Genomic DNA, 15,975 nt, shown 5'->3' with positions numbered 1-15,975 from the left:
TTTTTGATTCCTGTTACGTAGTACAGTTTTTATCCCTGATATATCAATAAAAGTGTTTTTCCTGCTCTGAGAGGTGGTCAGCTCCGTCAGAAGCAGAGCGGTGATGGATGCTGATGCGTTTCACGGCGACACGAGAGTCTGCAGCCTCTTTAGCTCGTGGCTGCGGGGAATCGGGAAATATTAATATACTATCTATGCTTCATGTGTTAAAGCTGCATTCTCTCTCCTGACCACCAGGGGGCGACTCCTCTGGTTGTATAGAAGTCTTTGCTTCATGTGTTAAAGCTGCATTCTCTCTCCTGACCACCAGGGGGCGACTCCTCTGGTTGTATAGAAGTCTATGCTTCATGTGTTAAAGCTGCATTCTCTCTCCTGACCACCAGGGGGCGACTCCTCTGGTTGTATAGAAGTCTTTGCTGAAGGCGTCCAGTTGGACGCTTTAACCCCGTTTTGGGCGTCCAGGAGCGTGATGGATGTGTGACGCTCTGTCTGCCGGCTAAAGCCCTCCATCTTGTCCTGAAGAGGAGGAGGAGAGGCTGATGGGGGCATATCTTTCATGAAGGGATTAGTTTTTTAATTAATGCTATTAATATTTTTCACTGGACCAGTAAGATGTGCCTCTGCTGTCCCAGGAAAAGGGGACGAGGAAGGAGGACTGAGGGCACGAGGAAGGAGGACTGAGGGCACGAGGAAGGAGGACTGAGGGCACGAGGATGGAGGATTGAGGGCACGAGGATGGAGGAAATGGGGGCGAGGATGGAGGAAATGGGGGACGAGGATGGAGGAAATGGGGGACGAGGATGGAGGACTGAGGGCACGAGGATGGAGGACTGAGGGGACACGAGGATGGAGGACTGAGGGCACGAGGATGGAGGAAATGGGGGCGAGGATGGAGGAAATGGGGGCGAGGATGGAGGATTGAGGGCACGAGGATGGAGGAAATGGGGGACGAGGATGGAGGAAATGGGGGACGAGGATGGAGGAAATGGGGGCGAGGATGGAGGAAATGGGGGACGAGGATGGAGGAAATGGGGGCGAGGGTGGAGGAAATGGGGGCGAGGGTGGAGGAAATGGGGGGCGAGGATGGAGGAAATGGGGGGCGAGGATGGAGGAAATGGGGGCGAGGATGGAGGAAATGGGGGGCGAGGATGGAGGAAATGGGGGCGAGGGTGGAGGAAATGTGTCTCCAGAGACGAGGAGCTGGACGCAGAAAGACTAAACTAAACATTCATTGAATTGGTGCCAAAAAGAAAGCAGATGGTGACATGGTGGTCTTGACGTGACGCACTGACTCTGTGTGGTTTCTGTGCTTCTTGTCTTCCAGTCGGCGTGAACATGTTCTACATCTGCATCATCGTGTATCTGTACGGAGACCTCGCCATCTACGCCGCCGCCGTGCCGATATCGCTGATGGAGGTCGCCTGGTAAGAAGCCACGCCCACTTTACCCTCCTGTTAGACGAGGCGTTCCTCCTTCAGGAACATCGCCTACTGCTCAAAATATCAGCAGGCATACATACAGGCATCTGGATAAATGTTTATTCTTTCAATCAAACTATTGTCTCATTCATTTGAGTCCTTTAAGGTTTACTGTATGCTTTGTGTTCTATTGTTAGTTTAAATACTACATTTACTCACTTTTTACTGTTTACACCCAGACTTCACTAAATGTTTGAAATGGACATTTGGTTTAATGGAAAAGTTATGGAAATTTGGTGAAAAGTTATGGAAATTTGGTGAAAAGTTATGGAAATTTGGGAGAGAGAGGGGGAGAGGGGGAGAGAGGGAGAGAGAGAGAGATCTCTTCAGAATGGAGGCGGTTGAAGCTTCTGACTGACGTTTTTGATTTAGTGCAAAGATGTTGCCAAACAAACATAAATGTCCTGTTTCAATATTTTAAACCTCCAGTTGTCGTCTCAACCAGAGTTCAGCCTGCTAGACGTTGACCTCTGCTGCGTTTCCTTTGTGCAGTGGAAACCACTCCTGCAGCGCTGGAAGCGTGAAGTACAACGACACGGATCCCTGCTGGGGCTCCGTGACCAGGAAGGACGCGTACCGGCTGTTTCTGGTGAGTCCCCGAGCGAGGAAGACCTCCGGTTAGTCGGGGGAGGGGCCAAGTCGGGGGAGGGGCCAAGTCGGGGGAGGGGCCAATAAGTCGGAGACCAAGTCCAAAACCAGAAGTTTAATTTAACATTACGACGGAAAGGGTGTGTGTGTGTGTGTGTGTGTGTGTGTGTGTGTGTGTGTGTGCGCGCTTGAAGTCCTGAGCGAGCCAAGTCCTGCTTCTTCCCACTTGAGCTTTAACTCTGCCCGGCGACAGTGATAGATGTGCTGATCTCCTCCCGTATAATTCCTCCTCCTCCCGTCTCTTTCTGCATTTTAATAGAATGAGCGGACCTCAAATAATCTTCCATAAATGAACTTTCCCCCGCTCCCCTCCTAATGAGATAATCCTCTTCACTGTATGTAAGCAAATTGAAATAACGCTGATTTTGTAATCTCCGCTCAATTTGTTTACACTTGCAGTTTTACAGATTAATTTCCCAGTTTCCTGATGACCCATCAAGGAAATAGATGTAACACTGAAGAATTATTATTATTATTTTTTACAAGGGAGGATGCACTGATGGGATGTTTTCTCCAATTATAAATATACTCTGCATATCTGCTTTGCATGTATATTTCCCCCCAATTTTCATGTCCAGCGCCTGTGTGTGACACTGATTAAACGTCTTCTTCAGTGAGCAACATGAGGTATGAATGTACTTACACATTTATTATGAACTGCAAAGGGATCGTTTACGCAGCAACCATCCATTTATTTAGCGCTGGTGAAAAAGGTTTATGGAGGTATTTTTTAATGCAAAGTGCTGCTTTTTCAAACTGTTTTACAGATCTGTAGATTTTAAATCAACTTAATGAATTAGTCGGCAGAATGGTGTGAGTTTATGGATCTGTGACGTTTCAGCTTCGTTCAAATATGGTCCAGGTTGAAAAATACCAACGTTTCCACAAACACCATGTCTCCAATATTGAGTAACTTTTGTCTTTTTTACGTTTTAGCCGTTGATTGACATTTCATGTTCCCACGCCCGGTATTTTATCTATCCTGTAACTCGTCTTTCTTCCTCTTCTGGTTCACCTTTTCCCTGCTAAATAAATGAAGCGTCGTTGAGCCGCGATGAAACATTCAGGCGGCGCCGCTCGCTGCAGGCGGCGGATCCTCGTCTCCGGGTCGGAGGATCCGGCCCGCGGCTCCACGATGAGTCTGAATAATTGACTCCTTCTCATCAGCCGGTCTCCTCCCCGAGGAACGAGCTCCTCCTGGGCTGCTCTCGTCTTCTCGCCCGTCGAGCCGACGCGTTAACGCACCATCGTCACGGCAACGTTTCCCACGCGGTCGCTCAGCAACGCTGCGCTCAAAATTGCGGAGCTGAAAAATAGACTCGGGTGTTTTACATTTGAAGCCGAGTTCAAACATCCCTGACTGATGGGTGATGAAGAAAAGATCAAATGAATGTGGAGTTCATGACCTTTTTTAGTGTCGTAATATTTAGTTCACATTCAGTTCAGCAGAAGAAAAGTCGTGGCGAATCAATTTGAATATGGTATGTTTTATGACAATGTTATGTCAAGTAAAGCTGTAGATGCATAACCTCAGACGTTTAGAAACCCGACATTACGGTCAGAAACGCAGAAAAACAGACAAAATGACACGTAGTCAAAAAGGCAGACGGTCCGGTTTCTGCTCAAAATGACAGATTGCATTTTCTTTGAATCTTATTTTAAACTTTAGTCGCAGTTTCTCGTAAATTTTTCTTTAAAAAACTAAAGTTTTCTACATTTAAGCATTCTGCCGTACATTTATTTATGTTTTATATATGTCAACAAATCAATAAATGGACGCCACTTTAGTGCCGAATAATTCTGACATTAGATACTAATGAAGTTCTTTTCTTGAGACTTCTCATTTAGTTTCTCTTTCGGTTGCAGTAGCTTATTGCTGCAGCCGTGACGTGTTCAGAGTTCAGAACCAGAGGAGATTAAAGAGCAGCTGATGATGCTCTGCTCTTTAATCCATGTGGTGATTGGAGCCCAGAGGCGGTGAGGCCGGGAGGTCGATGCTGGAAAATAACCTCGTTTTATTTCTTCTACTGCTGTTGGCCGAACGACCTCTGGCTGCGTTTCATCTTTTGATCAACCAACAGTCCTTTCAGAGATTTCTGTTGACGTGTTGATCTTTTCTTTTAGATAAATTGACAATTATCGCTTTTGAGGAATACTTCCTCAACAAAATGACCATTTGTTTAACATTTACCCGCCGTTGTTAGCGTGAGTTCTTGAAGAAAACGTTCATCTTCTGCATTGACGAAAAAAAACACAAAAAGCAGCAAAAAGTCTCAATGAATGGAAGTAAATGGTCAAATTTCACAACAGCGAAACAGAGTTTACAAACTCACACACAGTACAACCCACGACTAACGTCTTACTATTATCCTGCAGTCATGAGAGTTCATAAACGATGTTTTCATAGTTTTGATGGTTAAATGTCGCCTCCATTTACTTCCAGACTTTTCTCTCGTTGTTCCTCCGTTCACCGCCACAGTTCCTCGACACCTTGAGGAACCACCGGCGGAGTAATTGATGCGCAGGCGGTCGCTCTGGGCGTGAAGTCTTTCCTGGAGCAGCCTGGAGTTTCTTGTCATTGACCTCATTTGTCGGCGTCTCCTGCGTCTGGCCTCCATCTTTTATCCGTGCACGCCTCATGCGGCGCTCAGGCAGACGCAGGTGGCCGCGCTCTGCAGCCATTCGGGTGCTTTGTTCGCAGTGGACGACAGATTGCTGGTTATTTTTAGGTTTTGAGAACAGCTGTCAGCGCGCAGATGAAGAGACCTTCACCAACAAGGCCGCGAGTCCACACTTGAGGAAACAAGGAGGGATGAGGGGGACGTTTGGCTCACTCTTGAGATTATTTGTAATCCTCTTTGTGTGTTTTTTGTGTATTCAACCTGTTGCGGACAGTTTCTTGAACCGCGTGTTGCTTCCTGCAGACGCTTCGTTTCCCGCTCGACACCCGGAGGACGCGTTTGCATCCAGCGTGTCTTCAGGCGTCACGCTTTTCCTTTTTTAGATCCTCACCTCGGGCTCCTTCCCTTCATCGTGTGTCAGCCACATCAGCCGAGTGTCAGCGCTGACACAGACGCCCGGCCTATCGGGGAAACCGTGTGTGTGTGTGTGTGTGTGTGTGTGTGTGTGTGTGTGTGTGTGTGTGTGTGTGTGTGTGTGTGTGTGTGTGTGTGTGTGTGTGTGTGTAGAGATGCATTCTGCATGACCAGGAGGAGGTATTGAATTGATGCTCCTTACAAATTAGACAAAAGTAAGCAATGTAAAGCCTTAAGAGGTGGGCGCTCGACCAAAAACTAGACTCAATAAAACATGTAGATGAAGTTCTGCACGCTTAAACTCCCGTTAGTGTAATTTATTAACACATTGACCCGTAGACTGAAGCGTCCACTCCTTTATTACTGATTCCATACTGGGTTTTATTAGGACGTTAAACGGGTCATAATTATTTTATATTGCCGTGATAATATCTCCTTAAAACGTTTTATTTCTTCAGGTTCCTTGCCAAAAACTACATTTTACATTACACACATAATTAGAATTCAGCTTCTGAATAGAGCCTGAACGCATCACGGTGTAAATCAATAGCAGCTCCGGCTAACGGCTGCTAAAGGCTAACGTTAAACATCATAAACTGAGGTTCTGATGTTCATAGACTTCTATACAACCAGAGGAGTCGCCCCCTGGTGGTCAGAGAGAGAATGCAGCTTTAACACATGAAGCATAGACTTCTAGACAACCAGAGGAGTCGTCTATATACTTCTATACAACCAGAGGAGTCGCCCCCCTGGTGGTCAGTAGAGAGAATGCAGCTTTAACACATGAAGCATAGACTTCTATACAACCAGAGGAGTCGCCCCGTGGTGGTCAGGAGAGAGAATGCAGCTTTAACACATGAAGCATAGACTTCTATACAACCAGAGGGCCACAAATAAATCAATGTGTGGGAAACACTGCAGTTTTGTTTTACTCGTCTTCTAAAGGTCACACGAGGAAGTTTGAATGCACATCAAACTCTCGTTAGCACACGTTGTCGTTTCCACACGGGGACTAATTACTCTGTGATAATGAACCCGAAGCGGCCCGGCTGGTACTTCACGGGGTCAGATCTCTGACTCGATCAGTATTGACTGCACAGCGGGCGCCGTCGGCATGGCGACGCGTCCCAGCAGCCACTTCCCTCGCCGAGCTCCAGAGAAGCTCCTAAGATCACCGATTGGCTGCGATCTGCCGCGCGGCTGATTGGTTCTGGCGTCTGCTGCCGGGCGGAAGCGGCCGGAAGGCTTTCCCTGCGCCTCTACAGCGCTCGCCGGCTTTCGGGTGTTGCACAGGGAGGCGACGGAGGCCGTTGCGTAACCCGGCCGTGATTGAAAAGATTAAGCGGCAACAGCGCCGTCCTTCTGGGTTTCAGTCCGGCTCCAGCAGAGAATCCCCGAGACCTCAATTAAACTCCTCTGTCCTTGATCGTCCCCTGCTGAGTTTTCTTTTGGACTCTCACCGCGGGGGACGGTTCAATGTGTTTTTAGCGGCTGATTTATTGTTCCCCCAGCGTGTGGCGAGTGATGGAAAATCAATGCGTCCGAGCTCAAAGACACGCTTTGCTTACGCTGCTCATCATGCAGATGTTTCCATTTCTATGGGAGCCAGAAAGCGTCTGGAGTGAAGTAAAGTTCAGGTGAAGTGGCTGCGTGTCACGTCCTCCAAGGCGGAGCTGATTGATTCATTACCCGACTAATAGAGATGTTTTGCTGCAGAAGGTCCAGCGTCCTTGATGGCCGCTGAAGGGCTGCTGCCGTCTTTCTTTACTGCACTGTTTCTCACCTGTTGCACGTTTCTGGAAGCAGCCGCTGCTCCGAAGGACGACATTTAGAACCTGCTGGGATGACGGGTGGGGAGGGAGCCGTTGTCAAGGAGACACAGGGGTCATCGTGGATTTCTTTAATAGCCCGTCTTGTTGCCGGCTGATAAACGGAGTGATTCATGATGAGGAATGTTTCTGTTTGTACGCGAGAGGAAGAGATCGTACTGTGTGTGTGTGTGTGTGTCTGTGTGTGTGTGTGTCTGTGTGTGTGTGTGTGTGTGTGTGTGTCTGTGTGTGTGTGTCTGTGTGTGTGTGTGTCTGTGTGTGACTGCCAAACGTAAGCAGAAAAAGCTTTCATGCATTTCAACTTGAGCAGAAGTTGAAGTTCAGTTTTCGTCTCAGGCGTTTTTATTTATTTTATGGCGCTAATTATTCTTTTAAAGACACTTTGGTTTGTGAATTATTATTATTATTACGTAACGACTGCAGTCATCAAAAGGTTTTAATTGATATATAATCGTTTATAAAGTCAATTTAGTTTTTAATTTCATCTTGTTTTTGACTTTTCAATGTCATGTTTAGTTTTTACGTTTGCTTGTTTCAGTTTTCCAGAAAGTTTTTATTTGTATTTTTCTGTTTTTGTTTGTTTGTTTGTTGTTGTAATTCTCATTTTGTCCACCAGAGGCTGACTGCACCACGGCTCCTCGTTCTAAATGAGAAGTTGTTCTTCTCGTGAGTTTTTAATCTCTTCATTACGAGAAGTAAAGATCACGTGACAGGAAGTCTTCAGCCTCTTGTGGGCGAAGTGAGAATTACAACAACAAACACTTGTTTTCACCTGTTTGACAGATACTAAAATAATTGAGGAACTTTTTTTGAGCTGATGAAGAATGAAAGTCGTCTTCCTCATCGCTGGCTCCCTGAAGCTTCGGTTGTCTTTTCAGATGCAAGTCGTATTCAGAGAGAGAGAGACGGCGTTAATGATTCATCTTTATTTCTGTGAGCGTTGAATGGCTGCAGCTCAGCGACCCAGAGGGCCGAGCAGCAGCCGGCAGACGGAGAGGCTTCTGCTGGCGGCAGATAAGCTTCAGTCATACGGCCTGCGCTCACACACACACACACACACACACACACATTCACGGGTATTAGCATGACATTGACCCCGACCCATTCGTTAAAAATATGTATAATTTAGTTGTTTGTAACTGTTCTACTCCAACAGATCCCTTTCCTCTGGTTGGGTTCTCCGGTCTGACTGGAAGTTTAGACGCTCGTCACTTTGAGCTCTGAAGCTCGTGAACGCTCTGCAGACGCTCTGCAGACGCTCTGCAGACGCTCTGCAGACGCTCTGCAGACGCTCTGCAGACGCTGCCAAATCTGTAGCAGGGAAAATGAATTGAAGGACTTTGCGGAGGCCTAGCGAGGCATTCCCCTTTGATGTTATGAGATATGTGACTTTGTAAACAAAATAACTTTGACGCCGTGAACTCGCCCGCGTGGCGTTTTGTCCTGATGAAGCACTAAAACCACACATTTATATTGGCTTTTAATAACTGGTTCTAGAAATATGACTCGTGAAATCGTTATATTTTTATCTTTATATTCATCTATTCTTTTATATTTATATATGATATGCTCATTATGTCCGCGTGATGAGATGGTTTTCTTGGTGATTAATAAGTCTGACGGTCGGACTCTCTTTCATCATGACAAACGTTCCAATATGGTTTTAAACGCGTCGTGTGTGTGTGTGTGTGTGTGTGTGTGTGTGTGTGTGTGTGTGTGTGTGTGTGTGTGTGTGTGTGTGTGTGTGAGAGAGATATATGCCCTGTATCTTTATGCCATTTTCTATTCCACAACCCGATTGGTCCGGTTCCCCCTGAAGTCCTTCATCATACGTGTCACAACCAGAGGCGATGAATCACCTGCACAGAGTCCCAGTATCCCTCCGTCCTGCACACATGATGTGGGGAAGAGCGGTGTTGTCTTTTCCTTTTCTGAGCGTTTTTTTGCATCAAGATGAAATATTGTCTGGAAATGGAAAGCGATCCGTCTTGTTTCTCACGCGATGCAGACATCCAGACGTGTTCCTCTGGTCTCCGTTTGTTTAGTTTGAGTCCTTTTGAAAAGCAAAGCACATTTAGGAATGTGAGTGATATCTTCATTTCTGCCAAACTGTCTGAGAGCTTTAAAAAACCGCCTCTTTACTTTCACCCATTCAAGGTCTCAAGTGGAGGTCTTAATTAAAGGTAAATGATGCATGTCGTTGTAGAAGTCTTGAGTTATTGCAGCTCTGTTTCAGCTGGGAAATCTGTCTCTGAACGAATCTCAGAATGAATGTTCAATGTTTCTACGTCTCGCATTTTAAACATCTTGATAATTACGGACGGAGAGATGATTAAAAACGGGATGTACAGTGTTTATAGAGGAGGCGTGGCCTGAGATAAACACAGGAGAAAGAATCAAACTTCTTATGAAAATATAACGTTAAGCTTCAGGGAAAATCTGTCTGTATCGGTATTTATTGACCGAGGCAATCTTCATCTTTCACCGGATAATAAGACGAGCTGCTGCTTCTGTTTCACAGGTGATCGATTCCTCCCAGCGCTCACGCTGCGTCCATTAATCAACAATGTGTGAGGGGATGTTTGGGAAAAGAGAGGAAATGAGACAGTCAGTCACACACCGGTGGATAGAAAACCCAAGTTTAGTTTGAATAAGTCAGACTTACCATTAAATGCGGGTTATAAGGAATTAACTGTAACTCCTTTATTCCTCGGGCCGCCATGCTCTGACCTCCGATGCTGCAGCCCCCTGGGTCCTAAGGCCCTCCATGTACTATTTGTTATGAACGTCCATTAAACATACGTGAACATCAATGTACCAAAATACATACCACACTAGCTGCTGCAGCTAACGCTGATAACACTTTTTATTTTTGAGCTGAATTTTCTCGTTAGCTCGTCGCACACTAGCTCGTTAGCTCGTCTTTTATAGTCTTCTATTCCTCTTCTTCACAGAAGCCGTAACGATCTCTAATCTTCTGTAATAAAAGTGAACGAACGACGAGTTTCAATCTGTTCTGAATAAAGATTAATATCAGAAACAAATGGCGGGGGGCCTTGGGACTCATAATCCTTCCCTCTGTGGTATTGGGGGGATTATCGACATCCAGGCTGGACCCTCAGGACCCCGCCATTGACCTTCTTTTGCTAAACTCGTTCGCCAAACTCTCCGGCCTGCGTGAACAAAACGCTCATGAGGACATCTGTGAACGATGTCCATTAATTACTGAAATGGGGTTTGACTGGATGAAGAACCCACAATGCACCGCGGCCCCCCGGGGACAAACGCTCTCGTATGCGGCGATATAACGAGTTAGCCGGTGGATTTGGCCCCGAGTGACGCAACGCAAAAAAATAAATAAAAGCCAATTAAATGTCTCTCCGTACTCTGAAGTCTCTCAGCCGCACAAATTCAAAACACTGGTGTGCAGACTTTGGAAGTGAGTGACGGCTGCAGCCGTTATTGAGATCATTCACCATATCTAAACCCCGTTAATCTCTTATGCCACAATTATAACTTTGCAGCATCACAGACGCTTTGGGAAGTTGCAGAAAAGTGATTTTGTTACTTTTATTTTTTAAAGTACTTTTTCCTCTCAATAGAGAAGCTGACAGGAAATTAGAGGGAAGAGGTTTTGGGGTTGTTGTGTACTCAGCTAGACCAGAACTGGAGTTCTTGCGATTGGTGTCCGAAACCTCTAGTCCACCAGGACGGCCTCCAACGGCCTCTAGTCCACCAGGACAGCTTGTAGTCCACCAGGACAGCCTCTAACGGCCTCTAGTCCACCAAGACAGCTTGTAGTCCACCAGGACAGCCTCTAACGGCCTCTAGTCCACCAGGACAGCTTGTAGTCCACCAGGACAGCCTCTAACGGCCTCTAGTCCACCAAGACAGCTTGTAGTCCACCAGGACAGCCTCTAACGGCCTCTAGTCCACCAAGATGCCCTCTAGTCCACCAGGACGGCCTCTAGTCCACCAGGACAGCTTGTAGTCCACCAGGACAGCCTCTAACGGCCTCTAGTCCACCAAGATGCCCTCTAGTCCACCAGGACAGCCTCTAACGGCCTCTAGTCCACCAAGATGCCTTCTAGTCCACAGGACGGCCTCCAACGGCCTCTAGTCCACCGGGACGGCCTCTAGTCCACCAGGACAGCCTCCAACGGCCTCTAGTCCACCAAGATGGCCTCCAACAGCCTCTAGTCCACCAGTACGGCCTCAAGTCCACCAGTACAGCCTCCAACAGTCTCTAGTCCACCAGTACGGCCTCTAGTCCACCAGGACGGCCTCCAACGGAGTCCCAACGGCCTCTAGGCCCCGAGGATACCCTCTAGTCCACCAGTACGCCCTCTAGCAGCCTCTAGTCCACCAGGACGCCCTCTGGCAGCCTCTAGTCCACCAGGACGCCCTCTGGCAGCCTCTAGTCCACCAGGATGCCCTCTAGTGCCCTCTAGCAGCCTCTAGTCCACCAGGACACCCTCTAGTCCACCAGGACGCCCTCTAGTGCCCTCTAGCAGCCTCTAGTCCACCAGGATACCCTCTAGTCCACCAGTACGCCCTCTAGCAGCCTCTAGTCCACCAGGACGCCCTCTGGCAGCCTCTAGTCCACCAGGATGCCCTCTAGTGCCCTCTAGCAGCCTCTAGTCCACCAGGATACCCTCTAGTCCACCAGTACGCCCTCTAGCAGCCTCTAGTCCACCAGGACGCCCTCTGGCAGCCTCTAGTCCACCAGGACGCCCTCTGGCAGCCTCTAGTCCACCAGGATGCCCTCTAGTGCCCTCTAGCAGCCTCTAGTCCACCAGGACACCCTCTAGTCCACCAGGACGCCCTCTAGCAGCCTCTAGTCCACCAGGACGCCCTCTAGCAGCCTCTAGTCCACCAGGACGCCCTCTAGCAGCCTCTAGTTCACCAGGACGCCCTCTAGCAGCCTCTAGTTCACCAGGACGCCCTCTAGTCCACCAGGACGCCCTCTAGCAGCCTCTAGTCCACCAGGACGCCCTCTAGCAGCCTCTAGTCCACCAGGACGCCCTCTAGCAGCCTCTAGTCCACCAGGACGCCCTCTAGCAGCCTCTAGTCCACCAGTACAGCCTCCAACAGTCTCTAGTCCACCAGTACGGCCTCTAGTCCACCAGGACGGCCTCCAACGGAGTCCCAACGGCCTCCAACGGAGTCCCAACGGCCTCTAGGCCCCGAGGATGCCCTCTAGCAGCCTCTAGTCCACCAAGACGCCCTCTAGTGCCCTCTAGTCCACCAGTACGCCCTCTAGCAGCCTAGTAATAGATGTTGGATGTGTTTCCTCCAAAGAGGGTCACGTACCAGATGTTTGTATTTATCTCAAACTGAGCAAACCCGTCGGCCAGGAGGAGGGAACGCAGACGAAGGTGTCCAGACAAAATGGATTCATGCCACTTTTCTCCTGACAGACTCCACTTTTGTTTATTGAGACATTTTATTAAACCGGCCGTGAAACGTCAGCAGTTTGTAGAAAAATGAAATCTGTGTGTCGGCGGCATCGAGAGTGAGATGAAATTGCTACAACGGCGTGATCAAAGTATTCAATGAATAAATGCATCGGAACCAGGTGTCATTCAATCTGTCCACGTTATGAGATTCCAGTTTTATTCATATCTGGCTCTGCTGTTATTTCTGCACCGGCTGCACCACAGTGGTCCTGGACTGTGTTGCATTAATGTCAGTACATCTGTTTAAAGTCACGCAGTGTAGTGGTTGGCTTAGTGAGGGATATGTGAGCTTCTTTTTTATATTTATTTGGCTCATGAAGAAGGAAAATCATGACGTTGCCATCTTGTTTTCACATTCATTGAATGGAAGTTACTTTAATTATGAATGTGAAGGACTGACGTAGAGACCTGTCAATCACCTTTAGCCCCGCCCCTAAAGCATCCCCTGCTTTATGGTCTGTTTGACTCTAAATGACCATAATTTACTAAATGAACATCATGCTGTATTGAAGAAGACTTGAAACTAGAGATTGAGACTGTGACTCGACACTGGTCTCCTCCACTTCGTCTGCAATGACTTTATGAACCTCTCTTTGTTTTTGTGGACTTTAATTACCGTAAAAGTCTGGTTACAAGCCGATACTACCTTCGGTCAGTGTTCCCGTTAGCGCCCCGCTGTAGCAAACTAGCAGCCACGCTAACACTGACCGAAGATAGTAGCGGCTTGTAACCAGACTATTACGGTAGTTCTGTTCCTTCTCTTCGGCCCAGAAGTCGAGCAAACCGTCAGACCTCGGCAGAGGGCAAAGTCGGTTCCTCTCCCGCCTTCGAGTCATCTCGACAAATAACTTGGCGGGCCGCCTGCGTCTCGCTGCGCTGCCCGTGATTGGTTGAGCTGACGTCCTCGCTACAGTCGCTCGCCGTGAAAGCGGTCTCAGACCGGTTGTTTCTGCTCGCTATACTGCCCAAACAAACCGGACCAGAGTGCATTTTAAATGGAATAAATGTGAAAAGTGAAGCGCCTCAGATACATGAAGGTGCTGAGGACACACCGTATGCATCATGAAGCTCACCAGGCTGAGCTCGGTCTCTAAACCCGCCCCGTCCCGTGTGGGATTGCTTGCTTCCTCTGAAGTTTAGTTTAATGCCCCTCATTGTCCGGTTAATGGGCTATTGTGAGGTGCACATGTTGTAGTCCATGAACCTCCAGTCTCTTACACACAGCATTACCTTCACCAGCTCCTGTACATCAGCATGAAGACGAAGGGTAGCTTTGGTTTGAAAACGCTGCAAGATGAAGTTAACAAAACATAACGGAGTCCCTCAATGAGGAAATGTAGTTTTTTAGTTACCCGTTTCTCCCGTTTCTCCCGTCTCTCCCGCCTCTCTCCCGTCTCTCCCGTCTCTCACCCGTCTCTCACCCGTCTCTCTCCCGTCTCTCTCCCGTCTCTCTCTCCCGTCTCTCCCGTCTCTCTCCCGTCTCTCTTCCGTCTCTCTCCCGTCTCTCTTCCGTCTCTCTCCCGTCTCTCTCCCGTCTCTCACCCGTCTCTCTCCCGTCTCTCTCCCGTCTCTCACCCGTCTCTCTCCCGTCTCTCTCCCGTCTCTCTCCCGTCTCTCTCTCCCGTCTCTCTCTCCCGTCTCTCCCGTCTCTCTCCCGTCTCTCTCCCGTCTCTCCCGTCTCTCCCGTCTCTCACCCGTCTCTCACCCGTCTCTCTCCCGTCTCTCACCCGTCTCTCACCCGTCTCTCTCCCGTCTCTCTCCCGTCTCTTTCTCCCGTCTCTCTCTCCCGTCTCTCTCCCGTCTCTCACCCGTCTCTCACCCGTCTCTCTCCCGTCTCTCTCCCGTCTCTCTCCCGTCTCTCCCGTCTCTCCCGTCTCTCCCGTCTCTCACCCGTCTCTCTCCCGTCTCTCACCCGTCTCTCACCCGTCTCTCCCGTCTCTCTCTCCCGTCTCTCTCCCGTCTCTCTCCCGTGTCTCTCCCGTCTCTCTCTCCCGTCTCTCTCCCGTCTCTCTCTCCCGTCTCTCTCCCGTCTCTCTCCCGTCTCTCCCGTCTCTCTCCCGTCTCTCTCCCGTCTCTCACCCGTCTCTCTCCCGTCTCTCACCCGTCTCTCTCCCGTCTCTCTCTCCCGTCTCTCTCCCGTCTCTCTCCCGTCTCTCTCCCGTCTCTCACCCGTCTCTCTCCCGTCTCTCTCCCGTCTCTCCCCCGTCTCTCCCGTCTCTCACCCGTCTCTCACCCGTCTCTCACCCGTCTCTCTCCCGTCTCTCTCCCGTCTCTCCCCCGTCTCTCACCCGTCTCTCCCGTCTCTCTCTCCCGTCTCTCTCTCCCGTCTCTCTCCCGTCTCTCACCCGTCTCTCCCGTCTCTCTCTCCCGTCTCTCTCCCGTCTCTCTCCCGTCTCTCTCCCGTCTCTCTCCCGTCTCTCTCCCGTCTCTCACCCGTCTCTCTCCCGTCTCTCTCCCGTCTCTCTCTCCCGTCTCTCTCCCGTCTCTCTCCCGTCTCTCCCGTCTCTCCCGTCTCTCTCCCGTCTCTCTCCCGTCTCTCTCCCGTCTCTCCCGTCTCTCACCCGTCTCTCTCCCGTCTCTCTCCCGTCTCTCTCTCCCGTCTCTCTCTCCCGTCTCTCCCGTCTCTCTCCCGTCTCTCTCCCGTCTCTCCCGTCTCTCTCCCGTCTCTCCCGTCTCTCTCCCGTCTCTCACCCGTCTCTCTCCCGTCTCTCTCCCGTCTCTCTCTCCCGTCTCTCTCCCGTCTCTCACCCGTCTCTCTCCCGTCTCTCTCCCGTCTCTCTCTCCCGTCTCTCTCCAGTCTCTCTCTCCCGTCTCTCTCTCCAGTCTCTCTCTCCCGTCTCTCTCCCGTCTCTCTCCCGTCTCTCTCCCGTCTCTCACCTGTCTCTCACCCGTCTCTCCCGTCTCTCTACCGTCTCTCTCCCGTCTCTCACCTGTCTCTCACCCGTCTCTCCCGTCTCTCCCGTCTCTCACCTGTCTCTCTCCCGTCTCTCCCTTCTCACCCGTCTCACCTCACGACTTGTGGCAGCAGCAGACCGACGGCTGCAGGGACATAAACCTCTTTCTGTGATTGATTTCTTTTTTGGCTCTTTTGATTGTGAGCGACATTTCCTGGGAGGTGAAACCAGCTGAACAGGATCTGAAATGTTTGGACTCTTATCCTTTGAGAAACACCTAAATATCCCTCCGGCACGTTTCCCTCTCCAGCTGGACGTTGACCCGACGTTAAGATCGGTCCGTCTGAGCGGATTTAAGGACGTTAGAAGTTTCAGAAATAGAGTTGTGAGGACTTGTTGGAGTTTGAAATTAAGTCAATCCTGATTTCAAACGAGACAGAAAGGGAATTATTGCCTCATCATTCTTATACGTTTTCAAACAAGTCAATTTAGAGATGTTCGAAAGTAAAAGTCCAGAGAACTGATTTTACCCACAAAGATTATTGCAATTCATATCAAATCAGAACCAGAATATCGTGTTTTTGTACATTTTTCACCAAAAACGTCCCTATTTTTTTTTTGTGTGTTAAAAC

At 49.2% G+C, this 15,975-nt stretch overlaps 1 protein-coding gene across 2 annotated transcripts in view; it reads left to right on the top strand.

Annotated features, from left to right (window-relative positions):
• tmem104 (transmembrane protein 104) overlaps positions 1 to 15,975 on the top strand; it is a gene marked incomplete at both ends in the record, with an annotated part of 38,493 nt that overhangs the window by 6,487 nt on the left and 16,031 nt on the right. For both annotated transcript variants that reach the window (XM_079233725.1, XM_079233724.1), the window contains 2 exons: positions 1,325 to 1,424; positions 1,971 to 2,067. In XM_079233725.1, the coding sequence (XP_079089851.1) occupies positions 1,325 to 1,424; positions 1,971 to 2,067 (197 nt within the window). The remainder of the gene's footprint in view (positions 1 to 1,324; positions 1,425 to 1,970; positions 2,068 to 15,975) is intronic.

This window comes from Taurulus bubalis, assembly GCF_910589615.1.
Source record: "Taurulus bubalis genome assembly, chromosome: 17".
Classification (NCBI taxonomy): Eukaryota; Metazoa; Chordata; class Actinopteri; order Perciformes; family Cottidae; genus Taurulus; species Taurulus bubalis.
Note: the sequence above shows the minus strand (reverse complement) of the source record. Positions and strands in the feature narration are given on the sequence as shown.